This window comes from Ascaphus truei, chromosome 11 (assembly GCF_040206685.1).
Source record: "Ascaphus truei isolate aAscTru1 chromosome 11, aAscTru1.hap1, whole genome shotgun sequence".
NCBI classification, from domain to species: domain Eukaryota; kingdom Metazoa; phylum Chordata; class Amphibia; order Anura; family Ascaphidae; genus Ascaphus; species Ascaphus truei.
In genome coordinates, this window is record NC_134493.1 from 10,816,386 (window position 1) to 10,834,096 (window position 17,711).

The 17,711-nt window shown below is 49.5% G+C and overlaps 1 protein-coding gene across 2 annotated transcripts in view; it reads right to left on the reverse strand.

Moving 5' to 3' along the window:
• Positions 1-17,711, reverse strand: part of RHBDF1 (rhomboid 5 homolog 1) — a 353,037-nt gene that overhangs the window by 147,465 nt on the left and 187,861 nt on the right. For both annotated transcript variants that reach the window (XM_075565248.1, XM_075565249.1), the window contains 2 exons: positions 16,965-17,178; positions 13,924-14,130 (listed from right to left, as the gene is read on the reverse strand). In XM_075565248.1, the coding sequence (XP_075421363.1) occupies positions 13,924-14,130; positions 16,965-17,178 (421 nt within the window). The remainder of the gene's footprint in view (positions 1-13,923; positions 14,131-16,964; positions 17,179-17,711) is intronic.

Below are 17,711 nucleotides of genomic sequence, written 5' to 3' on the forward strand. Positions count from 1 at the left end.
CTCTTTATCTCACGTCCCCACAGCTCACCTTTACACGTGCTGTAACTAACCCACAAGCACTTCTTTATCTCACGTCCACACAGCTCACCTTTACACGTGCTGTAACTAACCCACAAGCGCCTCTTTATCTCACGTCCCCACAGCTTACCTTTACACGTGCTGTAACTAACCCACACGCGCCTCTTTATCTCACGTCCCCCACAGCTTACCTTTACAGGTGCTGTAACTAACCCACAAGCGCCTCTTTATCTCACGTCCCCACAGCTTACCTTTACATGTGCTGTAACTAGCCCACAAGCGCCTCTTTATCTCACGTCCCCCACAGCTTACCTTTACACGTGCTGTAACTAACCCACAAGCACTTCTTTATCTCACGTCCCCCACAGCTTACCTTTACACGTGCTGTAACTAACCCACACGCGCCTCTTTATCTCACGTCCCCCACAGCTTACCTTTACAGGTGCTGTAACTAACCCACAAGCGCCTCTTTATCTCACGTCCCCACAGCTTACCTTTACACGTGCTGTAACTAACCCACAAGCGCCTCTTTATCTCACGTCCCCCACAGCTTACCTTTACATGTGCTGTAACTAACCCACAAGCGCCTCTTTATCTCACGTCCCCCACAGCTTACCTTTACACGTGCTGTAACTAACCCACAAGCGCCTCTTTATCTCACGTCCCCCACAGCTTACCTTTACATGTGCTGTAACTAACCCACAAGCGCCTCTTTATCTCACGTCCCCACAGCTTACCTTTACAAGTGCTGTAACTGACCCACAAGCGCCTCTTTATCTCACGTCCCCCACAGCTCACCTTTACATGTGCTGTAACTAACCCACAAGCGCCTCTTTATCTCACGTCCCCCACAGCTCACCTTTACACGTGCTGTAACTAACCCACAAGCGCCTCTTTATCTCACATCCCCCACAGCTTACCTTTACACGTGCTGTAACTAACCCACAAGCACTTCTTTATCTCACGTCCCCACAGCTTACCTTTACATGTGCTGTAACTAACCCACAAGCGCCTCTTTATCTCACGTCCCCACAGCTTACCTTTACACGTGCTGTAACTAACCCACAAGCGCCTCTTTATCTCACGTCCCCACAGCTTACCTTTACACGTGCTGTAACTAACCCACACGCGCCTCTTTATCTCACGTCCCCCACAGCTTACCTTTACAGGTGCTGTAACTAACCCACAAGCGCCTCTTTATCTCACGTCCCCACAGCTTACCTTTACATGTGCTGTAACTAGCCCACAAGCGCCTCTTTATCTCACGTCCCCCACAGCTTACCTTTACACGTGCTGTAACTAACCCACACGCGCCTCTTTATCTCACGTCCCCACAGCTCACCTTTACACGTGCTGTAACTAACCCACAAGCACTTCTTTATCTCACGTCCACACAGCTCACCTTTACACGTGCTGTAACTAACCCACAAGCGCCTCTTTATCTCACGTCCCCACAGCTTACCTTTACACGTGCTGTAACTAACCCACACGCGCCTCTTTATCTCACGTCCCCCACAGCTTACCTTTACAGGTGCTGTAACTAACCCACAAGCGCCTCTTTATCTCACGTCCCCACAGCTTACCTTTACATGTGCTGTAACTAGCCCACAAGCGCCTCTTTATCTCACGTCCCCCACAGCTTACCTTTACACGTGCTGTAACTAACCCACAAGCACTTCTTTATCTCACGTCCCCCACAGCTTACCTTTACACGTGCTGTAACTAACCCACAAGCGCCTCTTTATCTCACGTCCCCCACAGCTTACCTTTACATGTGCTGTAACTAACCCACAAGCGCCTCTTTATCTCACGTCCCCACAGCTTACCTTTACACGTGCTGTAACTAACCCACAAGCGCCTCTTTATCTCACGTCCCCACAGCTTACCTTTACAAGTGCTGTAACTGACCCACAAGCGCCTCTTTATCTCACGTCCCCCACAGCTCACCTTTACATGTGCTGTAACTAACCCACAAGCGCCTCTTTATCTCACGTCCCCCACAGCTCACCTTTACACGTGCTGTAACTAACCCACAAGCGCCTCTTTATCTCACATCCCCCACAGCTTACCTTTACACGTGCTGTAACTAACCCACAAGCACTTCTTTATCTCACGTCCCCACAGCTTACCTTTACATGTGCTGTAACTAACCCACACGCGCCTCTTTATCTCACGTCCCCCACAGCTTACCTTTACACGTGCTGTAACTAACCCACAAGCGCCTCTTTATCTCACGTCCCCACAGCTTACCTTTACACGTGCTGTAACTAACCCACAAGCGCCTCTTTATCTCACGTCCCCCACAGCTTACCTTTACACGTGCTGTAACTAACCCACAAGCGCCTCTTTATCTCACGTCCCCACAGCTCACCTTTACATGTGCTGTACCTAACCCACACGCGCCTCTTTATCTCACGTCCCCCACAGCTTACCTTTACATGTGCTGTAACTAACCCACACGCGCCTCTTTATCTCACGTCCCCACAGCTTACCTTTACATGTGCTGTAACTAACCCACACGCGCCTCTTTATCTCACGTCCCCCACAGCTTACCTTTACATGTGCTGTAACTAACCCACACGCGCCTCTTTATCTCACGTCCCCCACAGCTTACCTTTACACGTGCTGTAACTAACCCACAAGCGCCTCTTTATCTCACGTCCCCACAGCTCACCTTTACACGTGCTGTAACTAACCCACAAGCGCCTCTTTATCTCACGTCCCCCACAGCTTACCTTTACATGTGCTGTAACTAACCCACAAGCGCCTCTTTATCTCACGTCCCCCACAGCTTACCTTTACACGTGCTGTAACTAACCCACACGCGCCTCTTTATCTCACGTCCCCCACAGCTTACCTTTACACGTGCTGTAACTAACCCACAAGCGCCTCTTTATCTCACGTCCCCCACAGCTTACCTTTACACGTGCTGTAACTAACCCACAAGCGCCTCTTTATCTCACGTCCCCCACAGCTTACCTTTACACGTGCTGTAACTAACCCACAAGAGCCTCTTTATCTCACGTCCCCACAGCTTACCTTTACAGGTGCTGTAACTAACCCACAAGCGCCTCTTTATCTCACGTCCCCACAGCTTACCTTTACACGTGCTGTAACTAACCCACAAGCGCCTCTTTATCTCACGTCCCCCACAGCTTACCTTTACATGTGCTGTAACTAACCCACAAGCGCCTCTTTATCTCACGTCCCCCACAGCTTACCTTTACACGTGCTGTAACTAACCCACAAGCGCCTCTTTATCTCACGTCCCCACAGCTTACCTTTACAAGTGCTGTAACTAACCCACAAGCGCCTCTTTATCTCACGTCCCCCACAGCTCACCTTTACATGTGCTGTAACTAACCCACAAGCGCCTCTTTATCTCACGTCCCCCACAGCTCACCTTTACACGTGCTGTAACTAACCCACACGCGCCTCTTTATCTCACGTCCCCCACAGCTCACCTTTACACGTGCTGTAACTAACCCACAAGCGCCTCTTTATCTCACGTCCCCCACAGCTTACCTTTACATGTGCTGTAACTAACCCACAAGCGCCTCTTTATCTCACGTACCCACAGCTTACCTTTACACGTGCTGTAACTAACCCACAAGCGCCTCTTTATCTCACGTCCCCACAGCTTACCTTTACACGTGCTGTAACTAACCCACAAGCGCCTCTTTATCTCACGTCCCCCACAGCTCACCTTTACATGTGCTGTAACTAACCCACAAGCGCCTCTTTATCTCACGTCCCCCACAGCTTACCTTTACACGTGCTGTAACTAACCCACAAGCGCCTCTTTATCGCACGTACCCACAGCTTACCTTTACACGTGCTGTAACTAACCCACAAGCGCCTCTTTATCTCACGTCCCCACAGCTTACCTTTACACGTGCTGTAACTAACCCACAAGCGCCTCTTTATCTCACGTCCCCCACAGCTCACCTTTACATGTGCTGTAACTAACCCACAAGCGCCTCTTTATCTCACGCCCCCCACAGCTTACCTTTACACGTGCTGTAACTAACCCACAAGCGCCTCTTTATCTCACGTCCCCCACAGCTCACCTTTACACGTGCTGTAACTAACCCACACGCGCCTCTTTATCTCATGTCCCCCACAGCTTACCTTTACACGTGCTGTAACAAACCCACAAGCGCCTCTTTATCTCACGTCCCCCACAGCTTACCTTTACACGTGCTGTAACTAACCCACAAGCGCCTCTTTATCTCACGTCCCCCACAGCTTACCTTTACACGTGCTGTAACTAACCCACACGCGCCTCTTTATCTCACGTCCCCCACAGCTTACCTTTACACGTGCTGTAACTAACCCACAAGCGCCTCTTTATCTCAGGTCCCCCACAGCTTACCTTTACATGTGCTGTAACTAACCCACACGCGCCTCTTTATCTCACGTCCCCCACAGCTTACCTTTACACGTGCTGTAACTAACCCACAAGCACTTCTTTATCTCACGTCCCCCACAGCTTACCTTTACAGGTGCTGTAACTAACCCACAAGCGCCTCTTTATCTCACGTCCCCCACAGCTTACCTTTACAAGTGCTGTAACTAACCCACAAGCGCCTCTTTATCTCACGTCCCCCACAGCTCACCTTTACATGTGCTGTAACTAACCCACAAGCGCCTCTTTATCTCATGTCCCCCACAGCTCACCTTTACACGTGCTGTAACTAACCCACACGCGCCTCTTTATCTCACGTCCCCCACAGCTCACCTTTACATGTGCTGTAACTAACCCACAAGCGCCTCTTTATCTCACGTCCCCCACAGCTCACCTTTACATGTGCTGTAACTAACCCACAAGCGCCTCTTTATCTCACGTCCCCACAGCTTACCTTTACACGTGCTGTAACTAACCCACACGCGCCTCTTTATCTCACGTCCCCACAGCACAGATTTACACGTGCTGTAACTAGCCCACAAGCGCCTCTTTATCTCACGTCCCCCACAGCTTACCTTTACACGTGCTGTAACTAACCCACAAGCGCCTCTTTATCTCACGTCCCCCACAGCTCACCTTTACATGTGCTGTAACTAACCCACAAGCGCCTCTTTATCTCACGTCCCCCACAGCTTACCTTTACACGTGCTGTAACTAGCCCACAAGCGCCTCTTTATCTCACGTCCCCACAGCTCACCTTTACACGTGCTGTAACTAACCCACACGCGCCTCTTTATCTCACGTCCCCCACAGCTCACCTTTACATGTGCTGTAACTAACGCACAAGCGCCTCTTTATCTCACGTCCCCCACAGCTCACCTTTACAGGTGCTGTAACTAACCCACAAGCGCCTCTTTATCTCACGTCCCCACAGCTTACCTTTACATGTGCTGTAACTAGCCCACAAGCGCCTCTTTATCTCACGTCCCCCACAGCTTACCTTTACATGTGCTGTAACTAACCCACAAGCGCCTCTTTATCTCACGTCCCCACAGCTTACCTTTACATGTGCTGTAACTAGCCCACAAGCGCCTCTTTATCTCACGCCCCCCACAGCTTACCTTTACACGTGCTGTAACTAACCCACAAGCACTTCTTTATCTCACGTCCCCCACAGCTTACCTTTACACGTGCTGTAACTAACCCACACGCGCCTCTTTATCTCACGTCCCCCACAGCTTACCTTTACAGGTGCTGTAACTAACCCACAAGCGCCTCTTTATCTCACGTCCCCACAGCTTACCTTTACACGTGCTGTAACTAACCCACAAGCGCCTCTTTATCTCACGTCCCCCACAGCTTACCTTTACATGTGCTGTAACTAACCCACAAGCGCCTCTTTATCTCACGTCCCCCACAGCTTACCTTTACACGTGCTGTAACTAACCCACAAGCGCCTCTTTATCTCACGTCCCCCACAGCTTACCTTGACATGTGCTGTAACTAACCCACAAGCGCCTCTTTATCTCACGTCCCCACAGCTTACCTTTACAAGTGCTGTAACTGACCCACAAGCGCCTCTTTATCTCACGTCCCCCACAGCTCACCTTTACATGTGCTGTAACTAACCCACACGCGCCTCTTTATCTCACGTCCCCCACAGCTTACCTTTACAGGTGCTGTAACTAACCCACAAGCGCCTCTTTATCTCACGTCCCCACAGCTTACCTTTACACGTGCTGTAACTAACCCACAAGCGCCTCTTTATCTCACGTCCCCCACAGCTTACCTTTACATGTGCTGTAACTAACCCACAAGCGCCTCTTTATCTCACGTCCCCCACAGCTTACCTTTACACGTGCTGTAACTAACCCACAAGCGCCTCTTTATCTCATGTCCCCCACAGCTTACCTTGACATGTGCTGTAACTAACCCACAAGCGCCTCTTTATCTCACGTCCCCACAGCTTACCTTTACAAGTGCTGTAACTGACCCACAAGCGCCTCTTTATCTCACGTCCCCCACAGCTCACCTTTACATGTGCTGTAACTAACCCACACGCGCCTCTTTATCTCACGTCCCCCACAGCTTACCTTTACAGGTGCTGTAACTAACCCACAAGCGCCTCTTTATCTCACGTCCCCACAGCTTACCTTTACACGTGCTGTAACTAACCCACAAGCGCCTCTTTATCTCACGTCCCCCACAGCTTACCTTTACATGTGCTGTAACTAACCCACAAGCGCCTCTTTATCTCACGTCCCCCACAGCTTACCTTTACACGTGCTGTAACTAACCCACAAGCGCCTCTTTATCTCACGTCCCCCACAGCTTACCTTGACATGTGCTGTAACTAACCCACAAGCGCCTCTTTATCTCACGTCCCCACAGCTTACCTTTACAAGTGCTGTAACTGACCCACAAGCGCCTCTTTATCTCACGTCCCCCACAGCTCACCTTTACATGTGCTGTAACTAACCCACACGCGCCTCTTTATCTCACGTCCCCCACAGCTTACCTTTACACGTGCTGTAACTAACCCACAAGCGCCTCTTTATCTCACGTCCCCCACAGCTTACCTTTACACGTGCTGTAAATAACTCACAAGCGCCTCTTTATCTCACGTCCCCACAGCTTACCTTTACACGTGCTGTAACTAACCCACAAGCGCCTCTTTATCTCACGTCCCCCACAGCTCACCTTTACATGTGCTGTAACTAACCCACAAGCGCCTCTTTATCTCACGTCCCCCACAGCTCACCTTTACACGTGCTGTAACTAACCCACAAGCGCCTCTTTATCTCACGTCCCCACAGCTCACCTTTACACGTGCTGTAACTAACCCACAAGCACTTCTTTATCTCACGTCCCCCACAGCTTACCTTTACAGGTGCTGTAACTAACCCACAAGCGCCTCTTTATCTCACGTCCCCCACAGCTTACCTTTACAAGTGCTGTAACTAACCCACAAGCGCCTCTTTATCTCACGTCCCCCACAGCTCACCTTTACATGTGCTGTAACTAACCCACAAGCGCCTCTTTATCTCACGTCCCCCACAGCTTACCTTTACACGTGCTGTAACTAACCCACAAGCGCCTCTTTATCTCACGTCCCCACAGCTCACCTTTACAAGTGCTGTAACTAACCCACAAGCGCCTCTTTATCTCACGTCCCCCACAGCTCACCTTTACATGTGCTGTAACTAACCCACAAGCGCCTCTTTATCTCATGTCCCCCACAGCTTACCTTTACACGTGCTGTAACTAACCCACAAGCGCCTCTTTATCTCATGTCCCCCACAGCTCACCTTTACACGTGCTGTAACTAACCCACAAGCGCCTCTTTATCTCACGTCCCCCACAGCTTACCTTTACACGTGCTGTAACTAGCCCACAAGCGCCTCTTTATCTCACGTCCCCCACAGCTTACCTTTACACGTGCTGTAACTAACCCACACGCGCCTCTTTATCTCACGTCCCCCACAGCTTACCTTTACAGGTGCTGTAACTAACCCACAAGCGCCTCTTTATCTCACGTCCCCACAGCTTACCTTTACATGTGCTGTAACTAGCCCACAAGCGCCTCTTTATCTCACGTCCCCCACAGCTTACCTTTACACGTGCTGTAACTAACCCACACGCGCCTCTTTATCTCACGTCCCCACAGCTCACCTTTACACGTGCTGTAACTAACCCACAAGCACTTCTTTATCTCACGTCCACACAGCTCACCTTTAAACGTGCTGTAACTAACCCACAAGCGCCTCTTTATCTCACGTCCCCACAGCTTACCTTTACACGTGCTGTAACTAACCCACACGCGCCTCTTTATCTCACGTCCCCCACAGCTTACCTTTACAGGTGCTGTAACTAACCCACAAGCGCCTCTTTATCTCACGTCCCCACAGCTTACCTTTACATGTGCTGTAACTAGCCCACAAGCGCCTCTTTATCTCACGTCCCCCACAGCTTACCTTTACACGTGCTGTAACTAACCCACAAGCACTTCTTTATCTCACGTCCCCCACAGCTTACCTTTACACGTGCTGTAACTAACCCACACGCGCCTCTTTATCTCACGTCCCCCACAGCTTACCTTTACAGGTGCTGTAACTAACCCACAAGCGCCTCTTTATCTCACGTCCCCACAGCTTACCTTTACACGTGCTGTAACTAACCCACAAGCGCCTCTTTATCTCACGTCCCCCACAGCTTACCTTTACATGTGCTGTAACTAACCCACAAGCGCCTCTTTATCTCACGTCCCCCACAGCTTACCTTTACACGTGCTGTAACTAACCCACAAGCACCTCTTTATCTCACGTCCCCCACAGCTTACCTTTACATGTGCTGTAACAAACCCACAAGCGCCTCTTTATCTCACGTCCCCACAGCTTACCTTTACAAGTGCTGTAACTGACCCACAAGCCCCTCTTTATCTCACGTCCCCCACAGCTCACCTTTACATGTGCTGTAACTAACCCACAAGCGCCTCTTTATCTCACGTCCCCCACAGCTCACCTTTACACGTGCTGTAACTAACCCACAAGCGCCTCTTTATCTCACATCCCCCACAGCTTACCTTTACACGTGCTGTAACTAACCCACAAGCACTTCTTTATCTCACGTCCCCACAGCTTACCTTTACATGTGCTGTAACTAACCCACACGCGCCTCTTTATCTCACGTCCCCCACAGCTTACCTTTACACGTGCTGTAACTAACCCACAAGCGCCTCTTTATCTCACGTCCCCACAGCTTACCTTTACACGTGCTGTAACTAACCCACAAGCGCCTCTTTATCTCACGTCCCCCACAGCTTACCTTTACACGTGCTGTAACTAACCCACAAGCGCCTCTTTATCTCACGTCCCCACAGCTCACCTTTACACGTGCTGTAACTAACCCACAAGCGCCTCTTTATCTCACGTCCCCACAGCTTACCTTTACACGTGCTGTAACTAACCCACAAGCGCCTCTTTATCTCACGTCCCCACAGCTCACCTTTACATGTGCTGTAGCTAACCCACACGCGCCTCTTTATCTCACGTCCCCCACAGCTTACCTTTACATGTGCTGTAACTAACCCACACGCGCCTCTTTATCTCACGTCCCCACAGCTTACCTTTACATGTGCTGTAACTAACCCACACGCGCCTCTTTATCTCACGTCCCCCACAGCTTACCTTTACATGTGCTGTAACTAACCCACACGCGCCTCTTTATCTCACGTCCCCCACAGCTTACCTTTACACGTGCTGTAACTAACCCACAAGCGCCTCTTTATCTCACGTCCCCACAGCTCACCTTTACACGTGCTGTAACTAACCCACAAGCGCCTCTTTATCTCACGTCCCCCACAGCTTACCTTTACATGTGCTGTAACTAACCCACAAGCGCCTCTTTATCTCACGTCCCCCACAGCTTACCTTTACACGTGCTGTAACTAACCCACACGCGCCTCTTTATCTCACGTCCCCCACAGCTTACCTTTACACGTGCTGTAACTAACCCACAAGCGCCTCTTTATCTCACGTCCCCCACAGCTTACCTTTACACGTGCTGTAACTAACCCACAAGCGCCTCTTTATCTCACGTCCCCCACAGCTTACCTTTACAGGTGCTGTAACTAACCCACAAGCGCCTCTTTATCTCACGTCCCCACAGCTTACCTTTACACGTGCTGTAACTAACCCACAAGCGCCTCTTTATCTCACGTCCCCCACAGCTTACCTTTACATGTGCTGTAACTAACCCACAAGCGCCTCTTTATCTCACGTCCCCCACAGCTTACCTTTACACGTGCTGTAACTAACCCACAAGCGCCTCTTTATCTCACGTCCCCACAGCTTACCTTTACAAGTGCTGTAACTAACCCACAAGCGCCTCTTTATCTCACGTCCCCCACAGCTCACCTTTACATGTGCTGTAACTAACCCACAAGCGCCTCTTTATCTCACGTCCCCCACAGCTCACCTTTACACGTGCTGTAACTAACCCACACGCGCCTCTTTATCTCACGTCCCCCACAGCTCACCTTTACACGTGCTGTAACTAACCCACAAGCGCCTCTTTATCTCACGTCCCCCACAGCTTACCTTTACATGTGCTGTAACTAACCCACAAGCGCCTCTTTATCTCACGTACCCACAGCTTACCTTTACACGTGCTGTAACTAACCCACAAGCGCCTCTTTATCTCACGTCCCCACAGCTTACCTTTACACGTGCTGTAACTAACCCACAAGCGCCTCTTTATCTCACGTCCCCCACAGCTCACCTTTACATGTGCTGTAACTAACCCACAAGCGCCTCTTTATCTCACGTCCCCCACAGCTTACCTTTACACGTGCTGTAACTAACCCACAAGCGCCTCTTTATCGCACGTACCCACAGCTTACCTTTACACGTGCTGTAACTAACCCACAAGCGCCTCTTTATCTCACGTCCCCACAGCTTACCTTTACACGTGCTGTAACTAACCCACAAGCGCCTCTTTATCTCACGTCCCCCACAGCTCACCTTTACATGTGCTGTAACTAACCCACAAGCGCCTCTTTATCTCACGTCCCACACAGCTTACCTTTACACGTGCTGTAACTAACCCACAAGCGCCTCTTTATCTCACGTCCCCCACAGCTCACCTTTACACGTGCTGTAACTAACCCACACGCGCCTCTTTATCTCACGTCCCCCACAGCTTACCTTTACACGTGCTGTAACAAACCCACAAGCGCCTCTTTATCTCACGTCCCCCACAGCTTACCTTTACACGTGCTGTAACTAACCCACAAGCGCCTCTTTATCTCACGTCCCCCACAGCTTACCTTTACACGTGCTGTAACTAACCCACACGCGCCTCTTTATCTCACGTCCCCCACAGCTTACCTTTACACGTGCTGTAACTAACCCACAAGCGCCTCTTTATCTCACGTCCCCCACAGCTTACCTTTACATGTGCTGTAACTAACCCACACGCGCCTCTTTATCTCACGTCCCCCACAGCTTACCTTTACACGTGCTGTAACTAACCCACAAGCGCCTCTTTATCTCACGTCCCCCACAGCTTACCTTTACAGGTGCTGTAACTAACCCACAAGCGCCTCTTTATCTCACGTCCCCCACAGCTTACCTTTACAAGTGCTGTAACTAACCCACAAGCGCCTCTTTATCTCACGTCCCCCACAGCTCACCTTTACATGTGCTGTAACTAACCCACAAGCGCCTCTTTATCTCATGTCCCCCACAGCTCACCTTTACACGTGCTGTAACTAACCCACACGCGCCTCTTTATCTCACGTCCCCCACAGCTTACCTTTACACGTGCTGTAACTAGCCCACAAGCGCCTCTTTATCTCACGTCCCCCACAGCTTACCTTTACAAGTGCTGTAACTAACCCACAAGCGCCTCTTTATCTCACGTCCCCCACAGCTCACCTTTACATGTGCTGTAACTAACCCACAAGCGCCTCTTTATCTCACGTCCCCACAGCTTACCTTTACACGTGCTGTAACTAACCCACACGCGCCTCTTTATCTCACGTCCCCACAGCTCAGATTTACACGTGCTGTAACTAGCCCACAAGCGCCTCTTTATCTCACGTCCCCCACAGCTTACCTTTACACGTGCTGTAACTAGCCCACAAGCGCCTCTTTATCTCACGTCCCCACAGCTCACCTTTACACGTGCTGTAACTAACCCACAAGCACTTCTTTATCTCACGTCCCCCACAGCTTACCTTTACACGTGCTGTAACTAACCCACACGCGCCTCTTTATCTCACGTCCCCCACAGCTTACCTTTACAGGTGCTGTAACTAACCCACAAGCGCCTCTTTATCTCACGTCCCCCACAGCTTACCTTTACATGTGCTGTAACTAGCCCACAAGCGCCTCTTTATCTCACGTCCCCCACAGCTTACCTTTACATGTGCTGTAACTAACCCACAAGCGCCTCTTTATCTCACGTCCCCACAGCTTACCTTTACATGTGCTGTAACTAGCCCACAAGCGCCTCTTTATCTCACGCCCCCCACAGCTTACCTTTACACGTGCTGTAACTAACCCACAAGCACTTCTTTATCTCACGTCCCCCACAGCTTACCTTTACACGTGCTGTAACTAACCCACACGCGCCTCTTTATCTCACGTCCCCCACAGCTTACCTTTACAGGTGCTGTAACTAACCCACAAGCGCCTCTTTATCTCACGTCCCCACAGCTTACCTTTACACGTGCTGTAACTAACCCACAAGCGCCTCTTTATCTCACGTCCCCCACAGCTTACCTTTACATGTGCTGTAACTAACCCACAAGCGCCTCTTTATCTCACGTCCCCCACAGCTTACCTTTACACGTGCTGTAACTAACCCACAAGCGCCTCTTTATCTCACGTCCCCCACAGCTTACCTTGACATGTGCTGTAACTAACCCACAAGCGCCTCTTTATCTCACGTCCCCACAGCTTACCTTTACAAGTGCTGTAACTGACCCACAAGCGCCTCTTTATCTCACGTCCCCCACAGCTCACCTTTACATGTGCTGTAACTAACCCACAAGCGCCTCTTTATCTCACGTCCCCCACAGCTCACCTTTACACGTGCTGTAACTAACCCACAAGCGCCTCTTTATCTCACATCCCCCACAGCTTACCTTTACACGTGCTGTAACTAACCCACAAGCACTTCTTTATCTCACGTCCCCACAGCTTACCTTTACATGTGCTGTAACTAACCCACACGCGCCTCTTTATCTCACGTCCCCCACAGCTTACCTTTACACGTGCTGTAACTAACCCACAAGCGCCTCTTTATCTCACGTCCCCACAGCTTACCTTTACACGTGCTGTAACTAACCCACAAGCGCCTCTTTATCTCACGTCCCCCACAGCTTACCTTTACACGTGCTGTAACTAACCCACAAGCGCCTCTTTATCTCACGTCCCCACAGCTCACCTTTACACGTGCTGTAACTAACCCACAAGCGCCTCTTTATCTCACGTCCCCACAGCTTACCTTTACACGTGCTGTAACTAACCCACAAGCGCCTCTTTATCTCACGTCCCCACAGCTCACCTTTACATGTGCTGTACCTAACCCACACGCGCCTCTTTATCTCACGTCCCCCACAGCTTACCTTTACACGTGCTGTAACTAACCCACACGCGCCTCTTTATCTCACGTCCCCACAGCTTACCTTTACATGTGCTGTAACTAACCCACACGCGCCTCTTTATCTCACGTCCCCCACAGCTTACCTTTACATGTGCTGTAACTAACCCACACGCGCCTCTTTATCTCACGTCCCCCACAGCTTACCTTTACACGTGCTGTAACTAACCCACAAGCGCCTCTTTATCTCACGTCCCCACAGCTTACCTTTACACGTGCTGTAACTAACCCACAAGCGCCTCTTTATCTCACGTCCCCCACAGCTCACCTTTACATGTGCTGTAACTAACCCACACGCGCCTCTTTATCTCACGTCCCCCACAGCTCACCTTTACAAGTGCTGCCGCTGCTCGGAAGCTCATTTTGGCCACGGACTCCTTTTTCCGTCTCCTGGGAAATCGGTTAAATCCAGATCTGGAGCTGGTAAATGAGCACAGAGACGTTGCGCCGGGTGTAATCGGCGTATGCGGCATGCTATAGCCATCATTATCTTCCACCATTCGGAAGGCACGCCCTCGTGCCAATGGGTCTATAATCTGTATGGAAATACAATACAAACACACGTTTCCTTTTAAAATAATGCAGACGTCATTTACATCAATGCCTCAAATGACTTAAGAAATATCAATAATCAATATTAATCTTAGTTACCTATTTAATATGGTGGGGCATTGTTATTGTATTGTTGGCAAAATATTATGTTTTATTTAATGGTGTGGATATTAATGTGTTAATAACTTTGGATCATGACAAATAAGGGCCTAATTCAAAAATATTTAAAAGCTCTTAACCTTTTTTAAGCCATCAATTACCTATTTTTAACCTAATACTGTACATACCATTATTTTACACAGGAGTCCTGGGACAAACTTAACCTTCCAAAATGTGTATGGAGTTTTTTTTATATGATTTCAGACATGGTAATTTCATTATACAGTTATTATTTCATTATACAGTTATTATTTAATTATACAGTTATTATTTCATAATACAGTTATTATTTCATTATATAGTATTGTTTGTTTCTTACAAAGATTAACTTGATAGAGGAAATGTATCAAGTGAAAGCTTGTCTTGAAATAAATATTATCTGAAAGAAAATACACGACATTCAAATAAATATTATTATTGTCAGTTAAACGTTTAATTTGAAGAGAGTGCCTTTTAGAAAGACCTATGTAAAGGTAAACTTTATAAATATTATAAACCATGTACTAGACATATGTACTTATTGGGTTGAAAGCAAGGCCGCATCCAACGTCATAAATCAAAGACATACTGTATGCCATTTTTCATCCTACTGTTTATGTTGGAAAAAAACAAACTGGCAGAATCTAAGGCTATTATAATTTAGGTTTTAGATGCCTAATTCAGAGGCTTTATTTTTTTGTACTTCATAAACTTATATGGTATATTTTATTAGTAGTAGTATTATTAGTATTACAGATTATTTGAAACTAGCTGAGAGACCCGGCGTTGCCCGGGATGTAATGTTCCCGTTCCTCTCTCTCCTCCCCCCTCTCTCTGTTTGTCCCCCATTCACATCAATCCAGTCCCCCCCCTCCCTCCCTCCTTTACAGCTTCATGTAGCGTGTGTGCGTCAGTCACTGTGTGTTTGCTCGCGCGTCAGTGAGTCTGAGGCAGAAACACAAACACACACAGACTGACTGACGCACACACAGTCAGTGTGTGCCTCAGTCAGTGTGTGCGTGCGTCAGTCAGGCTTTGTGTGCGCGTCAGTCAGTGTGTGCGTGCGTGCGGCAGTCAGTCAGTGTGTGCGCGCGGGGGCGTCAAAGGCAGGGGGGGGCGTCAAAGGCAGGGGGGGCGTCAAAGGGAGGGGGGGGGGGGCGTCAAAGGGAGGGGGGGGGGCGCGTCAAAGGGAGGGGGGGGCGTCAAAGGGAGGGGGGGGGGGGGGCGTCAAAGGGAGGGGGGGGGGGGCGTCAAAGGGAGGGGGGGGGGGGCGTCAAAGGGAGGGCGGGGGGGCGCGTCAAAAGGGAGGGGGGGGGGGGGCGCCTCAAAGGCATGGATTCCTCCCCCTGCATTTCCTGCAGTGGACAGGAGGGGGGGGGGGCAGTGGACAGGAGGGGGGACGCAGTGGATAGGAGGGGGGGGCAGTGGACAGTGACACACACACACACACACACACACACACCTCAGTTGATGCGCCCTTTCTCAGTTCCGTTTGGCGCCGGAGGTGGGGAGCGACACCTACCTGTACTTCCGGGGCGCCGCCACCGTCTGACTCGGCGCCGCGAGGGAGGAAGGGGGTCCGCCATCTTACGCGCCGCGTGGCAGCTGCGGGAAGCGAGGTGATTTGGAGCGGGGAGGGGGGAGAGGTGATTTGGAGCGGGGAGAGGTGATTTGGAGCGGTGAGGGGGGAGAGGTGATGCCGCTGGGGAGGGGGAAGAGGTGATGCCGCTGGGAGGGGGAAGAGGTGATGCCGCTGGGGGAGGGGGAAGAGGTGATGCCGCTGGGGAGGGGGAAGAGGTGATGCCGCTGGGGAGGGGGAAGAGGTGATGCCGCTGGGGAGGGGGAAAAGGTGATTTGGAGAGGGGAGAGAGGTGTGTGTGTGTGTGTGTGTGTGTTTGTGTCACTGTCCACTGCCCCCCCCTCCTATCCACTGCCCCCCCCCCTCCGCCTCAGGCCAATGAGAGGTGTGGGGGGCGGGCCAAGGGGGTGGTGTGAGTGTGTGAGGCCAATGAGAGGTGTGCGGGGGCGGGCGGGCCAAGGGACCAATGAGATTGCCGCTAGGGACACCGGACATCCAGCAGGCAGGCATGCATGCAGGCAGGCAGGCAGGCAAACATACAGTGCTTTCACTAATATAGTATAAGATATATTGAGTCATTGCAAAAGATTCACCGAGAAAATCCCGTATATTAAAAAAAAATGGCAATAGCATTCACTGGTAGAAATGGGTGAATTTTCCACTAAACGTTGAATCCGCTGTGAAATTGATTTTTTTTTGCAATTTTGACTTTTTTGCATAATAGTCCAAGTTAAAAAAAAGTCGCTTCTATAATGTATATATATTTTTTAACTCGACTATGTAAAAATTTGCTTAAAATGAAGGGAGCTTAAAGGGGTCTCTCCTCAGCCGTAGATAAAATTGCATGTTTTTGCGCACTTTGTAATAACAATGTTCAAACTTTCGTGGGTTTCCGAAGAAATACAAAAGTTTGTGCAAAATTTGTGGACCGAAAGTTCACCATTCAACTGAAACCATGTTTGTGTGCGCCAAAGGAATAAGGAGGAATGATAAGAACCTTCTACACGCAGTGCCTAAGTATTACACAACTGAATAGCAAAGAATGGAGTATAAACCTTTACATAAAGAAAACAAGAAAAGAAGAATAGTGCTTAACCTTACCCGTTGCATGTTAAACTGTGTTGGTCCCACATAGAGAGGTGGAGGAGTCTCTGTGCTTGTGAGGGATATATTATCTTGACTTGGAAGGTCCAGTTCCCTGATAACCTGGGGTTTTAACTTTCCATATCGTTGGCTGCAATGTCGAAGGCTTTTTCTTTGCCATTTTTGGGTGGCGTCACTGTCTTTACTTACTCCAAACCAGTCAGCAGTGCCCCTGGAACACAGAGAGTGTGCACACGAGGTTACAGGACGATTCACTGTATCTATATAAAATGTGGGGCGACTTTTCCTCAGACAAACAATATCACTCCAAAAAATAGCTGAGAATTTGGGAAACAATCGTGTGTGCAAGTGTTTCCATTTGTGTCAGGAGGCCCTATGGACTATGTGTAAGGCGTTAGTGAATATACCGATTTTGTTGTAAAACAGATGCACAGAAGAGCAATTTAGTGTGTCGCCATGCACCAAATGCATAATGCAAATGTGTGTGTGTGTTCTGCGGTGTGTGTAACAATTTATTTTAGACATTGAAAAAAAATGGCACTTGGGGTGGAGTTAGAGCTAGAGTTTGAATGTTGTCTGTGGTGCAGGTAAGTAAATAATATGCAATAATAATTTCAAGTATGCGTCACTTTGCGTTCCATCAAATTCCATCAATTATCCGTCAATATTTTCTTGGCGTAAATGACAAATGCAAGAAGACACAAATAATTCTTAATGCATTCATATGTATGAACATGACGCACA